At 38.5% G+C, this 24,177-nt stretch overlaps 1 protein-coding gene across 10 annotated transcripts in view; it reads right to left on the bottom strand.

The window, feature by feature from the left end:
- Csnk1g3 (casein kinase 1 gamma 3) overlaps positions 1-24,177 on the bottom strand; it is an 84,101-nt gene that overhangs the window by 40,303 nt on the left and 19,621 nt on the right. For all 10 annotated transcript variants that reach the window (XM_021150498.1, XM_021150495.2, XM_029471806.1 and 7 more), the window contains exons 2-4: positions 19,087-19,510; positions 12,209-12,249; positions 8,320-8,389 (exon numbers count right to left, since the gene is read on the bottom strand). In XM_021150498.1, coding sequence (XP_021006157.1) covers positions 8,320-8,389; positions 12,209-12,249; positions 19,087-19,264 — 289 coding nt within the window. In that variant the 5' untranslated portion in view covers positions 19,265-19,510. The remainder of the gene's footprint in view (positions 1-8,319; positions 8,390-12,208; positions 12,250-19,086; positions 19,511-24,177) is intronic.

Below are 24,177 nucleotides of genomic sequence, written 5' to 3'. Positions count from 1 at the left end.
GGCAGGGCAGGAGGAGACGAGGATGTAATGCTTCGGTGTATACTACATTCACAGCCCAGACGCACACCCTGATTTTAGCACTGCTACTCTCAACAGCAGCTGAGTTCTCTGAGCTGAACTATGAAATAATGATGCTTCATGTTTTAACACACTAACAATTCATTATAAAGTTATATAAAATAACAAAAACTGAAAGTCTGACATTCTTATTTTTAAAAAGTAACAAATTTCCAATCGATGCCTATGTACTAAATGACCTATTTACCTTAATGCCATATGTATAAATGTTTAATGTGGAGAAATGAAGCTTTTTTTCTTTAACCACAAATCCTTGTTTTCCTTTTTTTATTATTTTTTTTTTTTTTTGTCTTTTGTCTTTTCATACATGGTTTAAAACAAAATCCTTTCCATTCTCTTTAATGAAGACTTTGGGAAGTGGTTAATTCTTGCTAACCCTATAAACCTGAGCAGCAATTACTGTCGGGGCAGAAAAGAGAACGCTGAAGTAGAAGGAAGCACACAGCCCCTTCTCCTCTGCCCTGAAGTTCATCAGTGCTGCTGGGTGCCCGGGTGCCCCGGTACCTGCCACTCGGCCTCCTGTGGCTCTCAAGAGCAGCATTTTTCAAGTGTCAAGATGAATGGCACTGCATGCCAGGAGGAATGGAATGAGACAACTGCGGCAGGCACAGGGACAGAAACACGTACGCGTGCACATGCTCTCCAGCGCCAGCCCATGCCCGCCATGCCTGTCAGCACTGCACACGCTGCCTAGTGTCAGCAACTCTACCACAGTCACCATCATGTGTGTTAAGACTTACTAAAGCTCACTGCAACTAAAGTTCTGTTTTGACTAAAATCAATCATTTACAGTAAGAGTTTAGAGGTACAGTCAAGACCCAGAACTGCTACTGGGGCTTTTCAATAGCTCTCAGCTACACAGTTTTGAAAGTTCTTCCTACGATAGTATTTTCTCCTCCACAGCACTGAAAGTTGCTAATCTCTATGTTCCCAATTTAACAATCTCTAGGAAAACATTTCACTCTAGTTTGTTCCTTTAGAGCATCAGAATTTGTCAGATCTAGGACATAAAAATGAAGCGACTGCGAAGTTCCTTAATGTCAGACTACATACAAGTGGGCTTCTCTACTTCCCCGGAATCGAAACCACATTCTCATACTTAATGCTGTAGAGAACTGGTCTCTGAACAAGTATCAAAAATTCTGTGTCACTGCATGACAGTATTTTGCTGTCAATTTTTCAATGTTTTCAAATGCTACCCAAAATGGGAAACCGCTTATGGAACATCACTCCTTATTCATTAAATAATTGTTGGGCATTGATGAGATCTTAATAGGACTGACTTAGGTATTATGCATATAAAAGCAAATAAGACACCATAACTGAAGAGTTTGGCCATAAATGCAAAGTTGGGGGTTAACATTAAAATATCCACCAATGTAACTCACTACAATAACAGGATGGGGTGGGGGGAGTCATTTTATAATGAAAAAAAACCTCTAACACAACTCAGCATAATTTGAAACATAAGCTGTTTAAGTTCAATAAAGCAAAGCTATGATCAGCTGTAAGCCAGCACCATACTTAAAGGTGAAAGACTAATGTCCACTCTAAACTCTTCAATTCAACCATGCTTTAGCAGAACAAAGAATAAAACTGAACTCCCCCACACTAAAGTTCCATGTTACCAAATAATAGACTTCTTTATCTGACCTGTCAAGATACCAGGAAAATTTTCTAAACTTGGCTAGTTTCAATCAGCATGATATTTAAGTGCCTTCTGCTTTAATCCTTACTCAAAATGATGTACCATAATTTGGCATTATGAATCAGCCATGCGTCTACTGTTTGACTCCCCTCTATTACCTTATGAGGGAAGTAACTAGGAAATGCCTGTCTGTTTCATGTTCCTTGTTACTGGCGGGAGGGGATCGTTTGTTTATATGTCTGTTTATCTGTTTCTTTTGGCTTTTCTCTGTGTATAAAACCACTCTCTTCTGCTTAGTTCACCAAAATACTTAATTCTATTTTATGGAAATGAGTGTTTCAGATCTGTAATACTGGCATTCTACAAAGCTGGGGCAGCAAAACCACAAGTCTTATCTTACTGCTTACAGTAAGACACCAATGTAATCTTTTGTTTCGGTTTGGTTTTCAAGACAGGTTCTCAATATATATATATATATATATATATATATATATATATATATAGAGAGAGAGAGAGAGAGAGAGAGAGAGAGAGAGAGAGAGAGAGAGCCCTGGCTGTCCTGGAACTCATTACGCAGGCTGGCCTCCAACTCAAAGATCCACCTGTCTCTGCCTCCTCAGTGCTGGAATCCAAGGCACGCTCACGTGCCACCATACCTGAGGAGAAAACTGGGCTTAGATGGAATTTTGCTAAGTATCCATAAGGTCCTGGTTTTAATCTCTAACGTGGGTTAAAACACGGTCTGTTCTAAGCTGGACGGTGACTTGCATGCCACCTGTAACCCCAGCACTGAGGAAGAACAAGAAAGACCTGTCTTATAGTTCATGTTGGCCTCAAAACCCTGTGTATTGGAGGATTACCTTGAATGCCAGATCCTCCTGCTTGTTCCTGAGATGCTAAAAAAAAAATCTTAAAGCCATAAATGACCCTCAGCAGGAAATGTCTGAGATGTGTCACCTAAAGAGACTTGGTACTGTAAGTCCTCTCATCCCAGCAACACAGTGTGTAGAGGGGAGAGACAAGAGGCTTTCTTAAATTTCTTCTTCTTTTTGTTTTGGGAGCAGGTCTCATATGTTATCCAGGATGAGTTCAAACTCGTGATTCTCCTGCCTCACACTTCTGAGTGGCAGGATCATAGGCATGGTTAATATGCCTGAGTAATTTGTTTGTTAAACATGATTATGAAAAGCATGATCAGGAAACCATGAAAATATGAATTTTAGATATCAATGGCATTTACAGGACTTACAACATAACCAAAATTCTTCTCAAAAAGTATAATTAAAATCCCATACATTACAGAATCCTCCCATTCACTTCACAGCAAACAGAGCTAAATAATGTAAGACAGTGTAAGCAGACATGTGGCTAACCAGATGGCAACAGGGAAAGGATAAAGGCCCTGGCTTTTTCACAGGATAGGATCAAGAAGGCAGAGGGGCAGCAGGAAGAAGGAGGGGAGGGTTTTCTAATTTCTTAGAAGACAATACTATGAAGTTTTAATTTTAGTAACAGCCACTGTTGCTATCACCAAAGTATTGTTTAGATCTACGTAATTCAAAGAACCTCAAAAAGCCAAGTTATTCACATATAGGAAACAATGTTTCCCATATGAATATTGAAAATATTGAAAGTTATAGATTAATAACGTGGTAGACTATAGAAGTCTCTCTTTAAAGAGGAGCTAACTGGTGGCAGGAAATTCCCTGCAAAGCAGGGACATTAAACTGGAGTGCCACTAGGTACTCACTGGGAAAGAGAACATTCCATTACAAGAATACAGATGTGAATTTCATAAAGTCATTGTTTTTAATAGTTGAGTAGTACTCCATTGTGTAGATGTACAACATTTTCTGTCTCCATTCTTCTGCTGAGGGACATCTAGGTTGTTTACAGCTTCTGGCTATTATAAATAAGGCTGCTATGAATATAGTGGAGCATGTGTCCTTATTACGTGGTAGACCATCTTCTGGGTTTATGCCCAGGAGTGGTATAGCTGAGTTTTCAGGTAGAACTATTTCCAATTTTCTGAGAAACTGCCATACTGATTTCCAGAGTAGCTGTACCAGCTTGCAATTCCACAAGCAATGAAGGTGTGTTCCTCTTTCTCCACATCCTCGTCAGCATCTGCTGTCACCTGAGTGAGTGAGTTTTTGATCTTAGCCATTTTGATTGGTGTGAGGTGAAATCTCAGGGTCGCTTTGATTTGCATTTCCCTGATGACTAAGGATGTTGAACAATTCTTTAGGTGCTTCTGGGCCATTCAAGATCCCTCAGTTGAGAATTCTGTTTAGCTCTGTACCCCATTTTGAATAGGGTTATTTGGTTCTCTGGAGTCTAACTTCTTGAGTTCTTTGTATATTTTGGAAATCAGCCCTCTATTGGATGCAGGGTTGGTAAAGATCTTTTCCCAATCATGAAATCTTCAGGCAAATGGATGGAACTAGAAAATATCATCCTCAGTGAGGTAATCCAGACACAAAACGACATACATGGTATGTACAAACTGATAAGTGAATATTAGCCCAAAAGTGCAGAACACCCACGATATAACTCACAGACCATATGAAGCTTAACAAGAAGGAAAACCAAAGTGTGGATGTTTCAGTCCTTTTTAAAAGGGGGTACAAGGTGGCTGGAGAGATGGCTCAGCAGGTAAGAACACTGACTGCTCTTCCAAAGGTCCTGAGTTCAATTCCCAGCAACCACATGGTGGCTCATAACCATCCATAATGAGATCTGACACCCTCTTCTGGTGTATCTGAAGACAACTACAGTGTACTTATGTATAATAATAAATAAATCTTAAAAACAAAAAAAGGGGGGGGGAGGATGGTACAAAATAATCACAGGAGGTAGGAGGGAGGGACCTGGGATCAAGAGGGGAGGAAGAGGGAAAAAATGGGGAGGTACAGTATCAGGTATGAAAAGATATAAAAGAGAAATCCAGAGGGTCGGAAAAATTAATAGATATATGTAGCATTATGGTGGGCAATAGCGGGGGTTGAGGGGGAATGGAACTGGGGGTAACCACAAGAAAGTCCCAGACACCAAGGAAGTGAGAGGTTCCCAGGACCCAACAGGGATGACATTGATCTAAATACCCAACAACAAAGGGGATGCAGAATCTGTAGAGACCACCACCAGTAAATAGGCACAGTCCCAGTTGAGGGATGAGGCCACCCAACCATCTCAAAATGTTTAACCAATTTTTAATTTTCCTGTCTAAAGGAAATACAGGGACAAAAAATGGAACAGACACTGAAGGAAAGGCCATCCAGAGGCCACCCCACCTAGGCATCGATCCCATGTACAGACACCAAACCTAGACACTATTGCTAATGCCAAGAAGCACTTGCTGAATGAAGCCTGGTATAGCTGTCCCCTGAGAAGCTCTGCCAGCACCTGACCAATACAGATGCAGATACTCACAACCAACCATCAGACTGAGCATGGGGATCCCAATGGAAGAGCTAGGAGAAGAACTGAAGGAGCTGAAGGGGATTGCAAGAACAATATCAACTAACCAGACCCCCCCCAGCCGCACCCCCCAGTGTTCCCAGGGACTAAACCATCAACCGAAGTATACACAGAGGGATCCATGGCTCCAGCTGCAGAGGATGGCCTTATCTGACATCAGTGGGCGGGGAGGCCCTTGGTCCAGTGGAGGCTTGAAGCCTCAGTGAATCGGTGAGGCAGGAGTGGGTGGGTGGGTGGAGAAGCACTCTCATAGAGACAAAAGGATAGAGGGATAGGATGGGGGTTTGCAGAGGGGAGACAGGGAAGGGGGGACAACATATGAAATGTAAATAAATAAAATAACCAATAAAAAAAGAATACAGATGTAAAAATAATAGCCTTCTTAAGTAACAGCAATGGTAAGCTTAAAACAACTAGAAAGCGGCCAGTAGAAAGAGAAAGACTATGTTCAGTAACATTAAACAGAATATGAATAAATGCCGCAATGACAAGCATAGCATACATGGAATAATGGAATAATGAAAACAATTCAAGACAGAGCAGTAGAACTGACCAGAGAATCAAATCACTAAAGAACTGGAAATGAAAAACTCAGGAAGTTTAAAAAAAAAAAAAAAAAACAGAAGAAAGCCTCAACAGAGCGACATTTCAGATCCTGAAGACAGATAGAAAAAATGGATAGCTCGGCCAGAGGAAATAAGAAAGTGGTAAATCTAAAAAAGAGACCCAGGCACAGAACAGCCAGGAAATTTGTGACACAATGAAAAAACAAAACCTATGAATACTAGATATAGAGGCAGAGGAAACAAAACCAGGTCAAAGGCACAGAAAATATCTTTAATAAAATTGTAGAAAAAAATTCCCCCAACCTAAAGAAAGGGATACTTATCAAGAGCTCAAGAAATATACAGAATACCAAATAAACCTGACCAGAAGCAAAACTCCCTACAAACCTAATAATCCAAACAATAATGTACAGAATAAATCAAGCAATTAAAGATTTCAAGAGAAAGAGGTCAAGTCATAGGCAGGCTCATGAAAATGACAACTAGCTTTTCAATACAGACTTTGAAAGCCAAATGAGCCTGAACTGATGTTCTATAAGCTCTGAAAGACCCCAACACCAGCCCAGACTACTATACTCAGCAAAGCTATCACAATCAATAGAAAAAGGAAAACATTTCACAATTAAAATAAATTTAAACAATTCTGCCCTGTACCAAGCTACCTTTACAGAAGGCACTTCAGTCTAAAAAGGTTAACACCACCTAAGAGGGTACAAGAATTATTTATTCTTGTACCCTCTTAATCAAGAGGGGTAGAAATCAAGAGGGGTAGAAAAGCCCATACTACCACAACAAAATAACAAGAATAAATGCTACAAATTAATAATTAACTCTGAAATCTCCAAGGAAAATGTAGTCTAACTAACTTCTGCTGCCTCCAAGAAACACATCTTAACATCAAGGGCAGACATTATCTCAGGGTAAAAGGATAGAAAAAGAGAATATTCTAAACAAAAGGATCAAAGAAACAAACAGATACAGCTACCGTAATATCTGATAAATAGACTTAAAAGCAAAACTACTCAGAAAAAAATGGGGAAGGATAATATATAAAAATATGTAATATTTACTAACATTGCAAAGAATACTCATTTGTGTTTGTTCTCAATGGAAAAAATGCAAACTGCATTATAAGAAATGAACAGCCCTACCAACTTGAATGTAAATACCTATAAAGTACACATCAAGAAATTCTATTCTGGGGGCTGGAGAGGTGGCTCAGTGGCTAAGAGCACTGACTGCTCTTCCAGAGGTCCTGAGTCCAATTCCCAGCAACCACATCATGGCTCACAACTATCTGTAATGGGATCCGATGCCCTCTTCTGGTGTGTCTGAAGACAGCTACAGTGCATTCAATAAATAAATAAATAAATTCTATTTTATTAAATCTGGGGAACAATATATCCTACTACAGAAAAGTGGTTCAAGTAAAATCATTATAATTAGAAGAAATGCAACACATAAAAGCAGCACCCTGAAAACCGTCAGCATGAAGACAAGGCAACACATGAGCACAAAGTTTTACCATCAATATTTGCCAATAGCAAAAATCTCTATTCCCGCTGAAATTTAAGAACTTCATATAAAAATATGAGTATTTTACTTGTATTACCTGCTCTTAAGAAGTTACTACAAATCTGATGGCTTAAAACTGATTGCATTGCACTTTAGAGGCCAGTGTTCCAAAACAGTTTCATGAGGCTACATAAAGGTAGGGCTAGACTTGTGCTTTACAGACGCTCGGGAGAGTGCAGGGGCCTCCCTCCGGATCTCAGAGCTGCAGGCATTCCTGGGCTCATTCACATCGCTCCCTGAGCACACTCTTTCCTGTGTGTGGCAAATGTCTCTGCCGTTCTAACAAGGACACTTGCATTTTGCATTTAGAGCTTACGCAGATAACATCCAGGACAATCCTGCGATTCATACATCTGCCATATGTGAATTTGGGTTCCAGGAATTACCATGTGGATATATTTATAGATCCATTTTATACCCATCATAACACCAGTAAATATTGCTGAAAAGGCTAACACTATGGATACTATTTGCAAGATTAATTTTGTCACAGTGTTCTCTATGACCATCACATTCATTCATTCATTCATTTTTTTAAGGACTATTAAGTAAAATAGCATTCTTTGGCACAGTTATAACAATGACTCCTCCTGGGCTAAGGAGGTAGTTCAGCAGTAAAGGCATTTTCCACCATGCCTACCAACCTGAGTTTAGATCCCAGGACACACAGGTGGAGAGAGAGAACTGACTGCAACAAGACCCCATCCTCTCTCTCCATGTGCATCACCATGCACATCACCTGGAGCTGCAGTTGCAGGCGGACTCGCCTCCCTCCTGACACGTGTGCCAGGAACTGCTGTCTTCTGAAAGAGCAGGAAGCACTCAACTGCTGAAGCATACCTTCAGCCCCAATTTTAAAACATAAAGAAATGATTCTGTAATCAAATTTAAAATAGTATATCTTGAAACTAAATAATTATTATAATAATGATTTGTGTTATTACAAATTTTAAAATTTGTAATATAACCTACCTCCAGATCCTAACTGCTTATAGAATCTGTATTCCAAATGCAGCTGTGGTGCTCTGGATTTCATGGGCTCCTAGGCAAACAATTGAATAAACAAAACGCACTTCAGTTAAAAGAAAACTACTAGGTTATAATTCCAAATGTTTAAACATATATACACTCTCATATTTTACTAGTTATCTCTATATCTTAAGATCCATATAAAATTAACATTGTGATGCTCAATGTTCAATAAATTTATACCATCTACAAACATATGTAGAATAGATATTTTGCCAGAATACTATCAAAAGAACCAACAGAATTTTTTAAAAAGTAATTAAATTAGAAACATAGTTTTCTGCAACAAAAGATAAACACAACAACAACAAAACAAGAGACTAAGGGAAGTAAAAGGTTAGCAGGAAAACTGAAGATGCATTGTGAGGGGAAAGTAGGAATGATACGTTATTAGATATCTGACAGCATAGTGAGAAGGCACTGGATGGGAAGAGGGCAGTGGTGATCACAAGCAACACCCAGACTCAAGAATGAGAAGCCCAAGAGTGAATGAATATGTGTATGTGTGTGTATACACACCCACACACCCACACACTATATATATATATACACACACATACACACATTAGATACATACATATATGAATGAAACTCACTGGAAACAGTATAAAAGGATTACTTCTAGAAAGCAGTAAGCTTACATCTTGAGGGGCAATACAGAGCAATAGTTAAAAGCACAGAGATTGAAACCAAATTATACTTTGTTTGAACCCTCGATTTCCCACTTCACTAGCTATGTGACATTTGGACAGTTAGCTAAGCTTTCTGTATACTGCAGTTCCTCATCTGTAATTTAGGGTTAAAATTCTTTATGGCTCCTCCTTCTCTATATACAGAACTGAACTAGTCACTAAGACCTGCTTTCAAACTATCAAAGAGTGCCTTTACCTCACCAAAATACAGAAATGAGGTATGTCTAAAATATATAAACATAACATTTTCAAGTGACTATCTTTATAGTTGGTTGTAAACAAAATTACACCTTACCTATTGCACTGAGATATAATAAAACATCAAACCACACACATGGAAATCAGTAAACCAAGGACCAAAATGTAAAACATTTTCTGACCTTCCAATAAATATAGAGAGAATATGGCTGTAAGTCCTACCTCAAAATAGAAAAGTAAAAAAGTTGCCAATTACCCTAAATTATGAGAAAACTGTGTGTATGTAATGCTGATCACAGCACGTAAAAAGGAAAGGCTGGTATGGAGGTGCACACCTGTAATCCTAGCACTTGCAAAGTGGCAGCAAAAAGATCCAGAGTTCATGATCATTTTCAAGCTGCATAGCAAAGTCAAGGCCAGCCTGGGCTATAAGAACCCTGCCTAAAAAGGCAGTCAGAATAAAGGAAGGATGTCCTATCCCACATCACCCAGAAAAGGGCAGAAAAGAGAAATACACAAATAAAACGGGGAAAAGTCCTGTCTGTAGTATAGAGAGAGGCTGGAAGATGGCATGATTTGTTTTTACTAAATCACCAGTGGTAGGCACAGGACAAACAAGTTCTAAATCTGAAAATAACAGGACTTAAGGGTTCTACCCGGTGAATTAACTAGACAGAGCAATTAACCTAGCAGTAGCTGCTGTCTCACACAGGATATACTGTCTACACATCAATCTGCTCATTAAGGCCACTTCATCACTAGTACAGAACACCACACATTTCTATCCTGGCATCCAACTCCAACTCCAATGCCATTCAAGGGGCTAGAACATGGAAAATAAGAACAATTCCAAACAAAATCAAAATGCCTATTCAAATATTGTACGATTCCTATATGCTGAGTCTCTCTTCTATGAGTCCTATATACTAACTTGCCTCGTCTGCTTAACTTGGCTTCCATGTAGCCTTTAAAAATTATTTAATACAGTGATTCATAACTGGTCAAAGTCTTGAGAATAAATATGATTGAGTGTTCAGCCGTAAATAGGACATAGACATCAATCTCCCATACCCCCTTCACTCCTGCAACCTCAAGGAATATACCCTTCCTGAAGAAGGGACAGAAAGAACTGCAGTCAGAGGAGGGAAGGGGTACTGGAAAATGTTGTCTTCTGGACATGATATGGTCACTGCCCTCATGAACTCAGGACAGCTAAGGCTGCTTGCATAAGCCCTAGCCCATCAACATTTCAGCAAGGAGGAAGGGGAGGGATGCAGAAAGCACTCTCCCTAGCTGATGAGCTGCTGGCAGTTGATGGCAGCTGGAGAAGGGGAAGTGAACTGGGGGAGGGGGTGTGTATATGACAAGTTGACCATGCTCCAGTGGAGAGCCAACACCACTACACAAGAGCAAAAGCAACACTAACTGGACTCGGTGAGCTTTGCTTTGTTGTTTTTAAATAGACATGAGGTAGAAGGGGAACTTATTGGAGGAAGGGACAGAGGGGAGGGAGAAAATGGGTAACATCAAGATACACTGTCTACATTTATAACACTGATAAATAACTAATATTTTTAAAAATAAAACAATATTTCTACTAATTTGGGCATGTGGAACCTTAATATTAAAAAATGTTATCAAAAAGTAAAAACTATTTTCTCAATTTTAAGAGCTTTGTTATATTAACTGACTCTCATGACTGATTACCACAAATCTAATTTAAAACAACAGTGGTTATCTTGTCATAACCCAGACAGACTTTGTATTATAAAGTCAGAGACTAGACCTTGAAACCAGTAAGAATTCACTTGCATAAGCCCAGCGTCAGTCCCATGTGTCTCAGTGATGCCACAAACTGCCTGCCTATCTTCATTTTGATGAAAAGACGGGAAACAGCACACATCGAGCAGCAGGGACTTTCCACTGCAGTTCAAAAGTTTTCTTTCTTTCTTTCTTTCTTTTTTTTTAATTTCCTCCCACTGCCTCTTCCTCTAGCAGTCTGACTCATACCACCCTAATAACACAGGTCACGGACAAGGGAGACAGGGTGAGGAGAATGAGAACACCAACTCAATCTGGATCCGAGGGGAACTGGACCAACAACCAGAATAAGAAAATATGTCTTATAAAAATGGCTCCTAGCACCACGGAGGGGCAGATGCCTTTAATCCCAGCACTTGAGAGAAGCGGGTGGATCACTGTGAGTTCCAGCAGCCTGGTCTACAAAGTGAATTCTAGAACACTCAGATCTAAATAGGTTCTGTCTCAGTGAATGAATGAATGGGCAAATGAATAAAAATAGTTCCAGGGTACAAATACTTCCAAAGAGATCTGATTTGTGCCTGTTGCTCTGAGCACATAAACTTGGGAATACTCCCGAGACAGTCAGCTCCTCTTGCTACTACCCACACTCACAGATTTTTGAATCCCTGAAAGTCTAGCAGCAACCAGCTTTACCGGATTTATAAAACACCTGTAGAAAAAACTTCAGAGGATAATTGGCACCCAAGTGTGTGTTCAAATATGATCCTGAATGCTAAAGGCATGTTTATCTTGTCTAATCAGAAAGAAAAATTTTGCTTTTATCCACTTGAAAAAAACTTCCTAAATTAAAAATACTGCCCAACTACAATATTTCATTCCATGATGCTGCCGAAGTAAAGACAGAGTTTTCATCATAGAGAAAGCACTGACACTCTACACATCTCAAGTTTCAGCAGTGATGTCAGGGCCGTGGTTACAAAAGCCCACTTGTGCAAACATTTTTCCTTGTGAATGAACATGCAAATTATAAATCTAAAGATGAAAAATTAATAAGCCAATAATTAGAAGAAATAATTGTAGAATAACAATCAGTATGAACTTACCAGTTTAATCGCCACATATTAATAAGCCAATAATTAGAAGAAATAATTGTAGAATAACAATCAGTATGAACTTACCAGTTTAATCGCCACATATTCATTTGTGTATAAATTTTTCCCTTGAAAAAGGAAGAAATATGTCAGATTCTGATAATACTTTTAAATTTAACTTACATAACTTTTACGATCAGTACTCTGTTTAAAATCAAAAAGTATATAAGACATTAAATAAAGCAAAACCCTTTACTTCCACCTCTTATGACAAGAAAATTGCTAAATTTGCTATCAACTCAATAATTGCATTCAATTTAGACTCCAAGTAGAAAGTGGTACTAATAAACATGTTATCCAATTATAAGAAAAATATTCTGACTTTGTTATAATACCACATTCAACTTAGAAATCAATATTCAAGTTAAGTTGTGAATACATTTGAAGCCAAAACACCTATATAAAGTAAGAATATAAAACTCATCCATCCATTTCCTTTTAAACCATTATAGAATATTATCTTATCAGGCCACATATTTAATCTGATATATATCAGATATATAAAAACTCAAATAGTTAAATAAGAAAACTGCTGAAGCTGGGCAGTGGTGGTGCACACCTTTAATCCCAGCACATGGGAGGCAGAGCTAGGAGGATCTCTGCTTTTGAGGCCAGCCTAGCCTATAGAACTACTTCTAGGATAGCCAAGGCTACACGAGGAAACCTTTCTCAAAAAATAAATAAGTAAACTAAAGTAAAAGCAATTCATTAACTGTTTTGAGAAAACTTACAATCAAACTAATTCCAACTATTTAGAGTTAAATATAAGAAATAAAACCAAAAAATTACTGATCATCTCAATACATAGAGACTTTTCTGGGGATAAGAAAACAAGGTTTTATATATATTTGGTTACATGAACTACTTTAAACTTCTAAAGACTGAAAATTATGTTAGATACAAAAGCATGTAAATGACAAATCAGAACACAGGTTAACATCACTAACATGAAAAGAATTTAAATAAACTAATTATATCTTTGTGTTGGCCTTAAGCCAAGAAAATTCCAGTGGTCAGAACCTGCAGCCCCAGGAGAATGCTATGGAGAACAAGAGCTAATAAGGACGGAAGGACAATGTGAAATATGAATCAGCATCTATCGCTATAAATAAATCAGAAAGGGTATCTTTATAAATACATCAAAAAGAATGAAATAAAAGTAGCACATCTTGTTTCTCAATTTCCAATATTTTTTAATTAGCAAAAAATGACTACTGTACTCAAAACAGAATGACTTTGTTTGTTTGTTTGTTTTTAAAACAAAAAAGTGGCTCTGGTTACAAAATCTACTAAAAATAAACCAGGCAGTTTACCAGTTTTCATGCATGGCATTTTCCTGCACAGCACCCTTTAGCCTTTCATACAGTCCCTAACTTCAGCCTCAGATGTATCGCCATCTTTATAGAGCAGAATATTCATATCAATCTTCTAAATATTGCCCTTATTGCATACAAGTACGTAAAAGTGGGAATCATTCACATTAATGACGAGTAGCATAGATCTATGAACCTGGCCTATTTGAAGGATTTTACAAACCAGAAACACTAAGTGTTATAAGTCAAGTTCTATTCTGATACTCATTAAACAAACGTTCATAGTTTTCAAACTTTAGAGAATATTTTATATTTTTAAGCAATTGATTTAGAATCTAGAAATGTTTTCGTGCACATTTTTAAACTCATCATCTATGAGACTGCAGGTGTCTTCCAGGAAATCTAAGGGAAGCCTTAAGGGACTGGTATCTAATTTACAGCTGAGTTTAAAGACAGAAAATATGTATTTCCTCAAAGCATTATAATCCCTTCACAACAATCTTTATATAATTTTTATTCTGAACTATGTGCAGGAAAAATTCAAAAAACAAGTAGCTAAATACATATCCTACAGAGCCCAAACACAGCAACATTTTTGTTGGCTTTCATACTCGAATCTTTTATGTAACAGCAAAAAAAAGAAAAAGAAAAGAAACAAAAAGAAGTTGAATTCTAAAAAGCATCATCTTCATTAATATTAAATGTCAGGTTGAACTGTGAGGATTACAGTCATAAACATGAACAAAATAATATAGTCTTGTCCCTGTGTAACTCTAGCCACAGTCCTATGGCTAGAGTTTAATCAACATGTGTTAAACACAAAAGTGAATGGTGTACAGTCTGTCTGTCTGTCTGTCTGTCTGATAGGAGGGAGATGGAGGGGATACACAGATCCGTTAAGGCTCCAAACGGACTGGGGTTACTTTGCTGATATCTTTATCTCAAGCGGATTTCTAATCCAGTTTTCTGTGTATTGAACCTGAAGGGTTTTTAACAACATTGTGGAACAGGAGTATTAGAGAAAACTATGACCTTCCGATGTCACATTATGTGTCAAGCAGGAACTAGTCGCTGTCCATCAATATTAACGCTGCATTTAAAAAAAGTTGTCCAGCTATAAACTATATTTTCCAGGCATTTTCAGCTTAAGGTAGCCGTGTGACTAACTTCACACCAATGACCATGAAGCATGACACTTCCAATTTCCAGGAATAGACTATGTCCTTGATTCTTCTTCCTTTTATTTGGCTAACTGGAAAGGAGTAACAGCTAGTGAGATCACCCTGCAGACACCAGAGCCCACACAATGAAGATACAGACAGATCTTGAGCTTTCTCCCTCTGGTCTGTGTTATGTGGAAGAAAATGAAATTGATTAAAATTACTGTACTTGGGGATACAATTTCTAAATTCCTTACATTCATTCATTCATTTATTTATTCACTTATTTATTGGGGAAGGGGGGTTGGCATGGCATAGATGTTCTGTGGAGTACATGTACAGACAGAGGATAGCTTGTAGAATCATCTCACTTGTCATCATGAGGTAGCAAGGATTAAACTTGTCATACTTAGCAACAACTGTCCTTGTGCACTAAGCCATCTCACCACCCCCACTATCTACTCTTTAGGTTTACATGTTCAACCATTTTTTTACATTTTCAAATGTTTTTGAAGAAAAAAAAAATCAATAAACATAAAAATGATAAATTTACTCAAACCTTTATGTCATGGAGCTATAAAGCATATGGAATTTCAACATTGTAATTTTCACTCACAGGCATCCAAATAAAGAATTGTGAGGAACAAGAACAGTGGAGAAAACGAGTAAGGAAAGCTATAGAGGGGCTGGAGAGATGGCTCAGAGGCTAAGAGCACTGGCTGCTCTTCCAGAGGTCCTGAGTTCAATTCCTAGCACCCACACGATGGCTCACAACCATCTATCATGGAGTGGGATGCTCTCTCCTGGTGCTCAGGGTGTACATGCAGATAGAAGACTCATAAAGAAAAGCTATAGAAACTCCTATGGTAAACTCAATTATGTCAAAAGGCACAGCTTCTTATTTTAAATATACTAATTCATAAAGTAATATGTATAATACCCTTGTTCTGCGTTTGAGGGTTTGTTTTGTTTTAATGTAATCAGGTACAGCTGCAAGAAAACAGAAGTGAAACTCCGAGAAGTAGAGTTTGCTGTTTTCACAAGTGGCTCCCTACCTGAGTCATGAGCACTTTGTGTGCAGAGCCACCCTTTCACAGGGATCACTTAATGTTTGCATTGTGATTTTCCTTATTTACAGTATGATGCAGAACAGTAACAAAATTAAGAGTTATGGAGTTGCAATGAAAATAATTTTATGGTTGGAGTCACACAACATGAAGAACTGTATTAAAAGGTCTCAGCATTAGGAAGGTTGAGAACCTCTGCCATAGAGGGTTGTAAAGAACCCTGTTTGGGTTAGGAGGCAGAAGACAAGAGCACAAGGAAAGAGGGACAGCGCAAAATAAACACATTAGGACTATTGTGGCTCCACAGTTCCACTGACCTTTGGGTAGAGGGTTAGACTCTGATAGCACTGCACAGAATATTATTCCTGGGTACATAGGAGGATAAAGACAAAGTTGGGTGTACTGGCTAATTTTGTGTCAACTTGACACAAGCTGAAATTATCACAGAGAAAGGAGCTTCAGTTGAGGAAATGCCTCCATGAGATCCAGCTGTAAGGCATTTTTTCAATTACTGATCAAGGGGGAAAGGCCCCTTGTGGGTGGTGCCATCTCTGGGCTGGTAGTCTTGGTTCTATAAGAGAGCAGGCTGAGCAAGCCAGGGGAGGCAAGCAAATAAAAAACATCCCTCCATGGCCTCTGCATCAGCTACTGCTTCCTGACCTGCTTGAGTTCCAGTCCTGACTTCCTTTGGTGATGAACAGCAATGTGGAAGTGTAAGCTGAATAAACCCTTTCCTCCCCAAATGCTTCTTGGTCATGATGTTTGTGCAGGAATAGAGACCCTGACGAAGGCACGGGGGACTGGATAATTCACACCCAAGGCATGCTCCTACCTAAGTCTCTAGTAATTGCTCTTTTTCTAAGAACTGGCTCTCCCCAAACAAAATGGTTTTTCAAAAAAAAAAAGATCCAAAGAAGACTTCAGGGTATTCCAGAGGACCCGAGTTCAATTTCCAGGAACCAAATGGCAGCTCACAACCATGGGTAACTCCAGTCCAGAGGATCTAACACCTTCTTCTGGCCTCCAGGGCGATGCACGGACATCCACACAGGCAAAACAATCACACAAAATAAGGGGGGAGGGGGGGAGGAAGAAGCCTCATCACTAAACCTTGGTGAGATAAAAGTCGAGATAAAAGTCAAGATAATGAACAATGAGCTCTTTCCTGCAAGAGAGAAGACCCTAACCAGACACTGAGACTGTAGACAACCGTGGACAATTTAGAGACATCTGACTCTCATCTAACCCTCCCCTATATGGATGGCAACAACTATATTGCTAGAGCCAACCAAAAAAAAAAAAGGCTTATAATAGCTTTTCTCTAAACAAAGAAACCATGGAGGACTTTGAAAAGACAGTAATAAATTGCCCTCTTAGTGGTCTATGAATAAGAAAACTTAACTTAAAATGACTAATTTAGCTCTATATGTTTATGGATATGAATATATATATATATATACACACATATATATACATATATGTGTGAAATACTTAAATATCCATAAACCAATGACATTTGTAGTAGAGAGGATACATGTATTTGCTGTCTATGAAAACACTCCCTCCTGGAGAGGGGAATGAAGCCTGAAGCTCAGGAAGCAGATGCTCGACTAGACCCGAGAGGGCTGAAACTTCCAAATTCCCAGGGCCTCTCCCACGGTTACGTCTATGGAAGCAATAAACAGCTACTTAGGGAAGAGACTCTCCCATCCACAGGGGAATGAGGAGGACACTACCCTGACCACTCAGGCTGCCTATAAGTCGGGCAGAGATCTCCAGAAATGCAGCTCTTCCTGGTATGGTGGGTTCGTCAGTAATACAGAGCTGCCTTTGAGTAGCCTCACACCTAGACTGCTGAAATTAACTACAGTCAACTCAAGCTCAATTTTGGTACAACCAATTCCGTACAAATCTTTGCAGGAAACGTCTCACATGTTATTACAGTATATTAACTTGACTCTTCAATGTACACATATATAGATTATATATTTAAATAAATATGTAAGTATCAAGCACATATATACAACACAATTAGATTCTACACATAATCATTTCATCGGATAAAATTAGAGACACTAAGCAGGCACATTGGTTTTATTTTTGTTCACTCACAAACAAAGAAAGGAATGCTCCATAACACATAGTGTAATTTTAGTATATAGCTCATGAGACATTATGTCTCATATTGTTCTGGTAAAGTTGGCCCACTAGAATTGTTCTGTGTAAACACACACACACAGACTGTATATTATAAAAATAGTTATTTCTAAATTATGTAGAGAACTATAATAAAAATAACCAAAACCTATACATATATTGTTAATCTTTTTATATTACACTCATAAATTTGTTATTTACAATAACCTAGAAAAATAATTCATAAGCATGTTTCGGTATATGGCCAATGTTAAGAACTGGATGGATGATCTCAAAGTTTAACAAAAAGTAAATAATCTAATTTCTCTAACTCCCAAGTAAAAAACAACTTAGAAAATTCAAATTAATTCACAATCTTTCAAAAATAACCCATAAAATATGTGCCCTTTCAAATATTTTAGTCGTTACTAAATGCAAAAGAATCTGCCAACTACATCATATTTATAGCTATGTACAAAGAATGTCACTAGCTTTTATTAGTTTGCTTCTTCATTCATTCATATTTAATGCACATTAGCAACACAAAGCAAATGAAATAGAAGAGACACTACAAATTAATGTGTTTTACAAGCTAATAAGAGATAGCTCAGTAGAAACATACGAACTGTTTTATTTTCAACAGCAAGTGAGACTCAATGAAAACTGTAAAGCCATTTTTTTTTCACCTCAAGTTCAGTCTTGATGGTGCAATGAGGAGAGCCCTTAATGTATTTAATTACCTAAGTACTGATTCCCGTGTTAGCATGCCACGTTCCTTGTTTCTTTTCAATGGAGACAGCTGTTCTACTGCACTGGGAATAAGATTGACATCTCACATCTAAATATGTCACTGAGCTGCTCTGTGGCATCTGGCAAGTCTTCCTTTAGGTTCCTGAAGCGGACAGTTAGAGCTGCAGTAAGCCCAGCTCTTCCCAAACTCATAGTATGAGTAGATGCTCTGAGATGCCAGTTAAAGAAACGATCCTGGTTGAAAATGGTTACTCTCAAACAGACAGACATTCGGACACTTGGGAGTTCCTTCCAAATGAAAGCGCAAATAAGAAAGTTTCAATTCCTATATTCAATACCTGCATTTTGGGAAATAGTGATCAACTAAAGCCCCTAACTATATACTTAAAGAACTTATAACTAAAGCAAGAATACACTTTTACAAGTGTATTCATTTTTAAACTGTTCTTCACACAATGGAATAAACAAAACAATCTTACCTAATCGTAATTCTCCAAAATTGCCACATCCGATTTTTTTCCCAACTCTAAAGTTAGGTCCAACCATTAAAACTCCAGATGAAGAAGACCCAGTTCCTCGAGTGCTGTGCCCTGACCGACCACTGGGCCGTGCCATTCTATCATCTGATTTGTCCTTGTCTTTCTTTTTATTATCCATATCAAGTTTGCGGTACTCCACCTTGAATTCTTTAATCAAGACAAGCACGATGAAATGGGGTACTGTGAGAGCAGGTGCATCACTAGGTAGCAGTACCCTATGAGCAACGCTAGCACTCAAACGTCAGCAGATAGTCAGTCAAGTGACGCCTGTTCATCCCATCCGTACAGCTTCTCAGTTGTCTTCTCAGCAAAGTATGTCTTCAAAATTATCTTCTCGGTGATGTAAGCTGGTGTTGATAGAGAGCTGTAACATCAAGAAGAGAAAATTGTCAACAAAGGTAACATACCTACTTAGGAAATTAAATGACAAAAGCTTAAGTTATTTGTTGAGGTCAGTGAAATTAAAGCACAGTAGACTCTTACATCAACCATTACTTCTTATGTCTGTACTTTAATACCAAACATTACAAAAGCAAAATTTAACTTTAAAAAAACATATTTGTGTATACATGCGTGGTACATATGTGTAGATATTTATATGACTATGAAAATGTGGGTGCACAAATGTGCATGCATATATATAATATATATTACATATATACATATATTACATATATATATGGCCAGAGGTAGAAATCAGGTGTTTGATCAGTTTTTGTTGCTGTGATGCAACACCATAATCAAAATCAGCTTATGGAAGAGTTTCTTTTGGCCACTGGAATGAGGATGGAGTCCTGAGCAGGAGGTTGAGAAATTATATCTTTTTTTTAATTGGTTATTTTATTTATTTACATTTCAAATGTTATTCATCCCCCTATCCCATTCCTCCTGCCCCTTGTTTTTATGAGGGTGCTCCCCCACCTACTCACCCCCAACTCACCACCCTAGCATTCCCCTATGCTGGGTCATCAAGCCACCAGAGAGATTGTATTTTAACCACAAACACTTCTCTGTAATGCAAAGCGTAAGCGGGGTAAAACTATAAACTCTACTCCCCTACCAAGACTCCACCTCCAAAAGCTTCTGTAACCTCCCCAAACAGTACCGCCATTTGGGGATTTGGGAACCAAGAGTTCAAATATATGTGCCTATGGGGTATGTTCTTATTTAAACCACCACAGAGGTTTCTTCCTCGGTGTCTCTCAATGACCCAGTACTCACAGATTAGCTAGACTGGCAGGCCGACAAGCTCCAAGGAACCCCTTGCCAGTGCCCCTACAGAGGCACACGTCATGCCCAGCTTTTGACATGCTGGGGATCCACACACAGGTCCTCCTGCCTGTGCAGGAGGGGCTTTGTCACCTGAGGCATCTCCCTATCCACCACAAACACAAAATCTCAAAATCAGGAATTTTGTTTTAAAATAACAAAGGAGAATAGTTTAAAGTATTCATAAAACAATACACACTAACTTTTCAAACGAATGTTCTCCTTTTGTCTTCATTTACTCAAATATTTATTATTCTTTATAGGAAAGAGTCACAGAACTGGTAATATAAGAACACAGCATTCCTATGTCTCAAGGAAAAAAATGTTTTATGTAACACTCATAATGTCTTTATAAATAATAAATTCACAAAGCTAAGAAATGTTGGAGAAGATAGGTATTAAAGTTTCTTTTAGAGATAGGGTCTTATTATGTATCATGGCCTAGTCTCAAACTTGGAATCTTCCTGACTCAGACTCCCAAGTTGTAAGATTACAGTTATATACCACCATGCTACATGAATATACATGTGTTGAATATATTGTAATATACAGATGAAAACTAAAAGCACTAAAAAAAAGTAGACTTTGAAAAGAGTAATGACACATTTCCTTTAGAAATCTCAGCTATCGAATATGTGTGTTCTGGGGCTCGTCTGTCAGCTGTTACGACATGAACACCTACTTTCATCTAAACAATCCACTCTTCTCAGCAACAGTGTCAAGCTAGGTTGTGGTGACACGTGTGTCAATGCCCTGACTGGGCTACACAGAAACATGGAAGATCGGAACACCTCAAAATGTGCCTTTTGTAAAGATCTGTAGAACCAACATGATGCCAAGTGGCAGGTCAGTGAGTTTGTTTTCTAGACAAACTGGCCTAGGGCCGGTATGAAAATGCACAATTTACAATAAACAATCTCAAACCACAAAAACAAAATTAAATAAACAGCACCTAATTTCAAGGCTTACTGGAGAGCTACAGTAATCAAGACAATAAGAAACTACTACAGAACAGGTAAATGAAACAACAGAGTCTAAAACAGGACCACACCAATGGACCGCTGATTTTCTAAGACACCAAGTCAATTCAACAGTGACATGACTAACAACTGTACACCAATGTGAGAAAGAAAGTGAACCCTACTTCAACCCATGAAAGAATGCTATGTAATAAACCATAAGTCTAAACACAAATATTAGAATCATAAAAAAAATTTTAAAGGTTTGTAAGCTTAAAATAAGTTTATGAATAGTTTCTTGAATGTTCTGAACTGAATGAGGTAAAATAGGATGTGCCTTAGTTTCTTAGTGATCGTTGTTGTCATAGGCACTTTGACTTGTCTCCCTTGCCTGCCATGAATGATCTGCTAGTCAGTTTCCATTGCTTCCTTTGTATCTATCAGAAAGTCCAGTGTTAAGAATGGACTCATTTTCAGCTGTTAAAAAAGCCTGCTCATTTTCTAGGCTCTATTTTAAGCTAAGTCACTGCTTCCTACTTGTCTACTGATTCTTACTTTTAAGAATTCTTACTTCTAAAACTGTTTTTTTAGAAGGTGAAATAGTTTAAAACTAAGATTCTCAGGTATAAGAACAGGAAAGACAGCTCAGTGAATAAAAGCACTTGTCCACAGCTTTATATCCTGACGTTTGGAACCAATGTAAAAGGCAGACCCTGTGCTGTCTGTTAGCCTGGCACAGAGCCTTACAGACAAGAGGGAGGCCTGGACAGGCAGCTCCAGAAGCTCCAGAACTAACCTCGTTTACGCCAAGGTAAGGAGACCCTGTCTTGAACAAAGTGGAATGGCAAGGGGTCAGCACAGGAAGGTGGACCTCTACAGACACCACAGCCACAGGCTGAAAACATCATACACATACACACAAACACACAAACACACAAACACACAAAATCTCCAGTACAACTCTGGAGATCTGCATGAGATGGCACAGGCCTGTAATCCTAACACTCAGGAGACTAAGAAAGATTGCAACGTTCTAGGCCAGACCTATACAGTGGCAGAACTTTCTCTCTGAGAGCACCCATGAAACTTACGAGCTTCCTTTGTATCTATCAGAAAGTCCAGTGTTAAGAATGGACTCATTTTCAGCTGTTAAAAAGCCTGCTCATTTTCTAGGCTCTATTTTAAGCTAATTCACTGCTTCCTACTGTCTACTGATTCCCAGTTTCAGGCGTGGGCCTTATTCTGGGTCCTCCATCCTGTTCCATCTTCCCTGTTCTAGGCTTCTTCTGGTATTTGATAACACGGTTTCTTCTGTGTAACTTTTTATGATCTCTGAACTTTCAACATCATGCTCAGAGATAGGTCAGTTATGATTGATTGATAGATAGATAGATAGATAGATAGATAGATGAAGCTTTTATAATACTTCTAGTTGATAAGTTTTATTTGTATACAGAACTCTTTAAGAGCTTTATAAGGAAAACCTAAATATATCCTCTCTTTCACAAATATAAACTGACCATCAAGGATCACCAGATATCTAAGGAAATCTAATATGAAAAAATGTTCTCCCTACCAAAGGAGGCGGGCAAACTCCTGGTTAGTAAGTTATTTATCAACAAAAAAGAACTTTAAAATCAACAAAATTAAAAACAATTTTCTCCTTGGAGCCTCTAGAAGATATAGTAATACATAGAGAATCAAAGTGATACTAGAATAAATAAAATTTTAAAAAACAAAGGAGGGAACATTCCTACTATATAAAGCAAACCTACATTTTTTTTTCAAAAGAATAAAAAGCAAATACAAAAGCAACAGTAACAAAGTCCAATGTCTCCAGCCTCCAGCTAACAATGACTACAAATAGGAAGGGCAGAGAGAACAAAGAAAAAGAAATAAACACTGGATGGGATGGCTCACAACTATAACCTCAGTACTCAGGAAACTGAGACAGAGGAGTTACCCTTGAGTTTAACCTGAGTTTAAGCCCAGCCTGTTCTCAGCCTTCCTAATGCTATGACCCTTTACTACAGTCCCTTATGGTGTGGTGACCCCCAAACATAAAATTATTTTCATTGATACTTTAGAACTGTAATTTTGCTACTATTATGGATTTTAGTGTAAATATTTTTTGGATAGAAGTTTACCAAAAGAGGTCAAGACCCATAGGTTGAGAAACAATCTGATTACAAACTGCAAGGAGCGAGCAAACAAACGAAAGAAAGGAGGGGAGAGAGAGAGAGAGAGAGAGAGGAAGGGGGAGGGGGAGGAGGAGAACAACAACAACAACAACAAAGGGAGGGAGGGAAGAAAGCTGCAGGGAAAGAGGGCAGAGAGGGAATGAGGAGGGAGGGGACAGGGGAGGGGAAGGAAGGGGAGAGGAAGGGAGAGGAAGGGAGGGGAGGGGAGGGAAGCATCAAAGAAATGCTTACTAGGGGAAAGAAAGGTAAGCCTAGTAAACTACATAGGTCCAAAGTTAATCTTAAAGAATACAAGCCAAGCCCCTTCTTAGAATTGGGAACAAAACACCCATGGAAGGAGTTACAGAGACAAAGTTTGGAGCTGTGATGAAAGGATGGACCATCTACTGATTGCCATATCCGGGGATCCATCCAATAATCAGCTTCCAAATGCTGACACCATTGCATACACTAGCAAGATTTTGCTGAAAGGACCCAGATATAGCTGTCTCTTGTTTGACTATGCAAACACAGAAGTGGATGCTCACAGTCAGCTATTGGATGGATCACAGGGCCCCCAATGGAGGAGCTAGAGAAAGTAACCAAGGGATTTGCAACCCTAT

Source organism: Mus caroli, chromosome 18, assembly GCF_900094665.2.
Source record: "Mus caroli chromosome 18, CAROLI_EIJ_v1.1, whole genome shotgun sequence".
Taxonomy (NCBI): domain Eukaryota; kingdom Metazoa; phylum Chordata; class Mammalia; order Rodentia; family Muridae; genus Mus; species Mus caroli.
The sequence above is the reverse complement of the archived record's forward strand: the minus strand, read 5'-3'. Positions and strand labels throughout refer to the sequence as shown.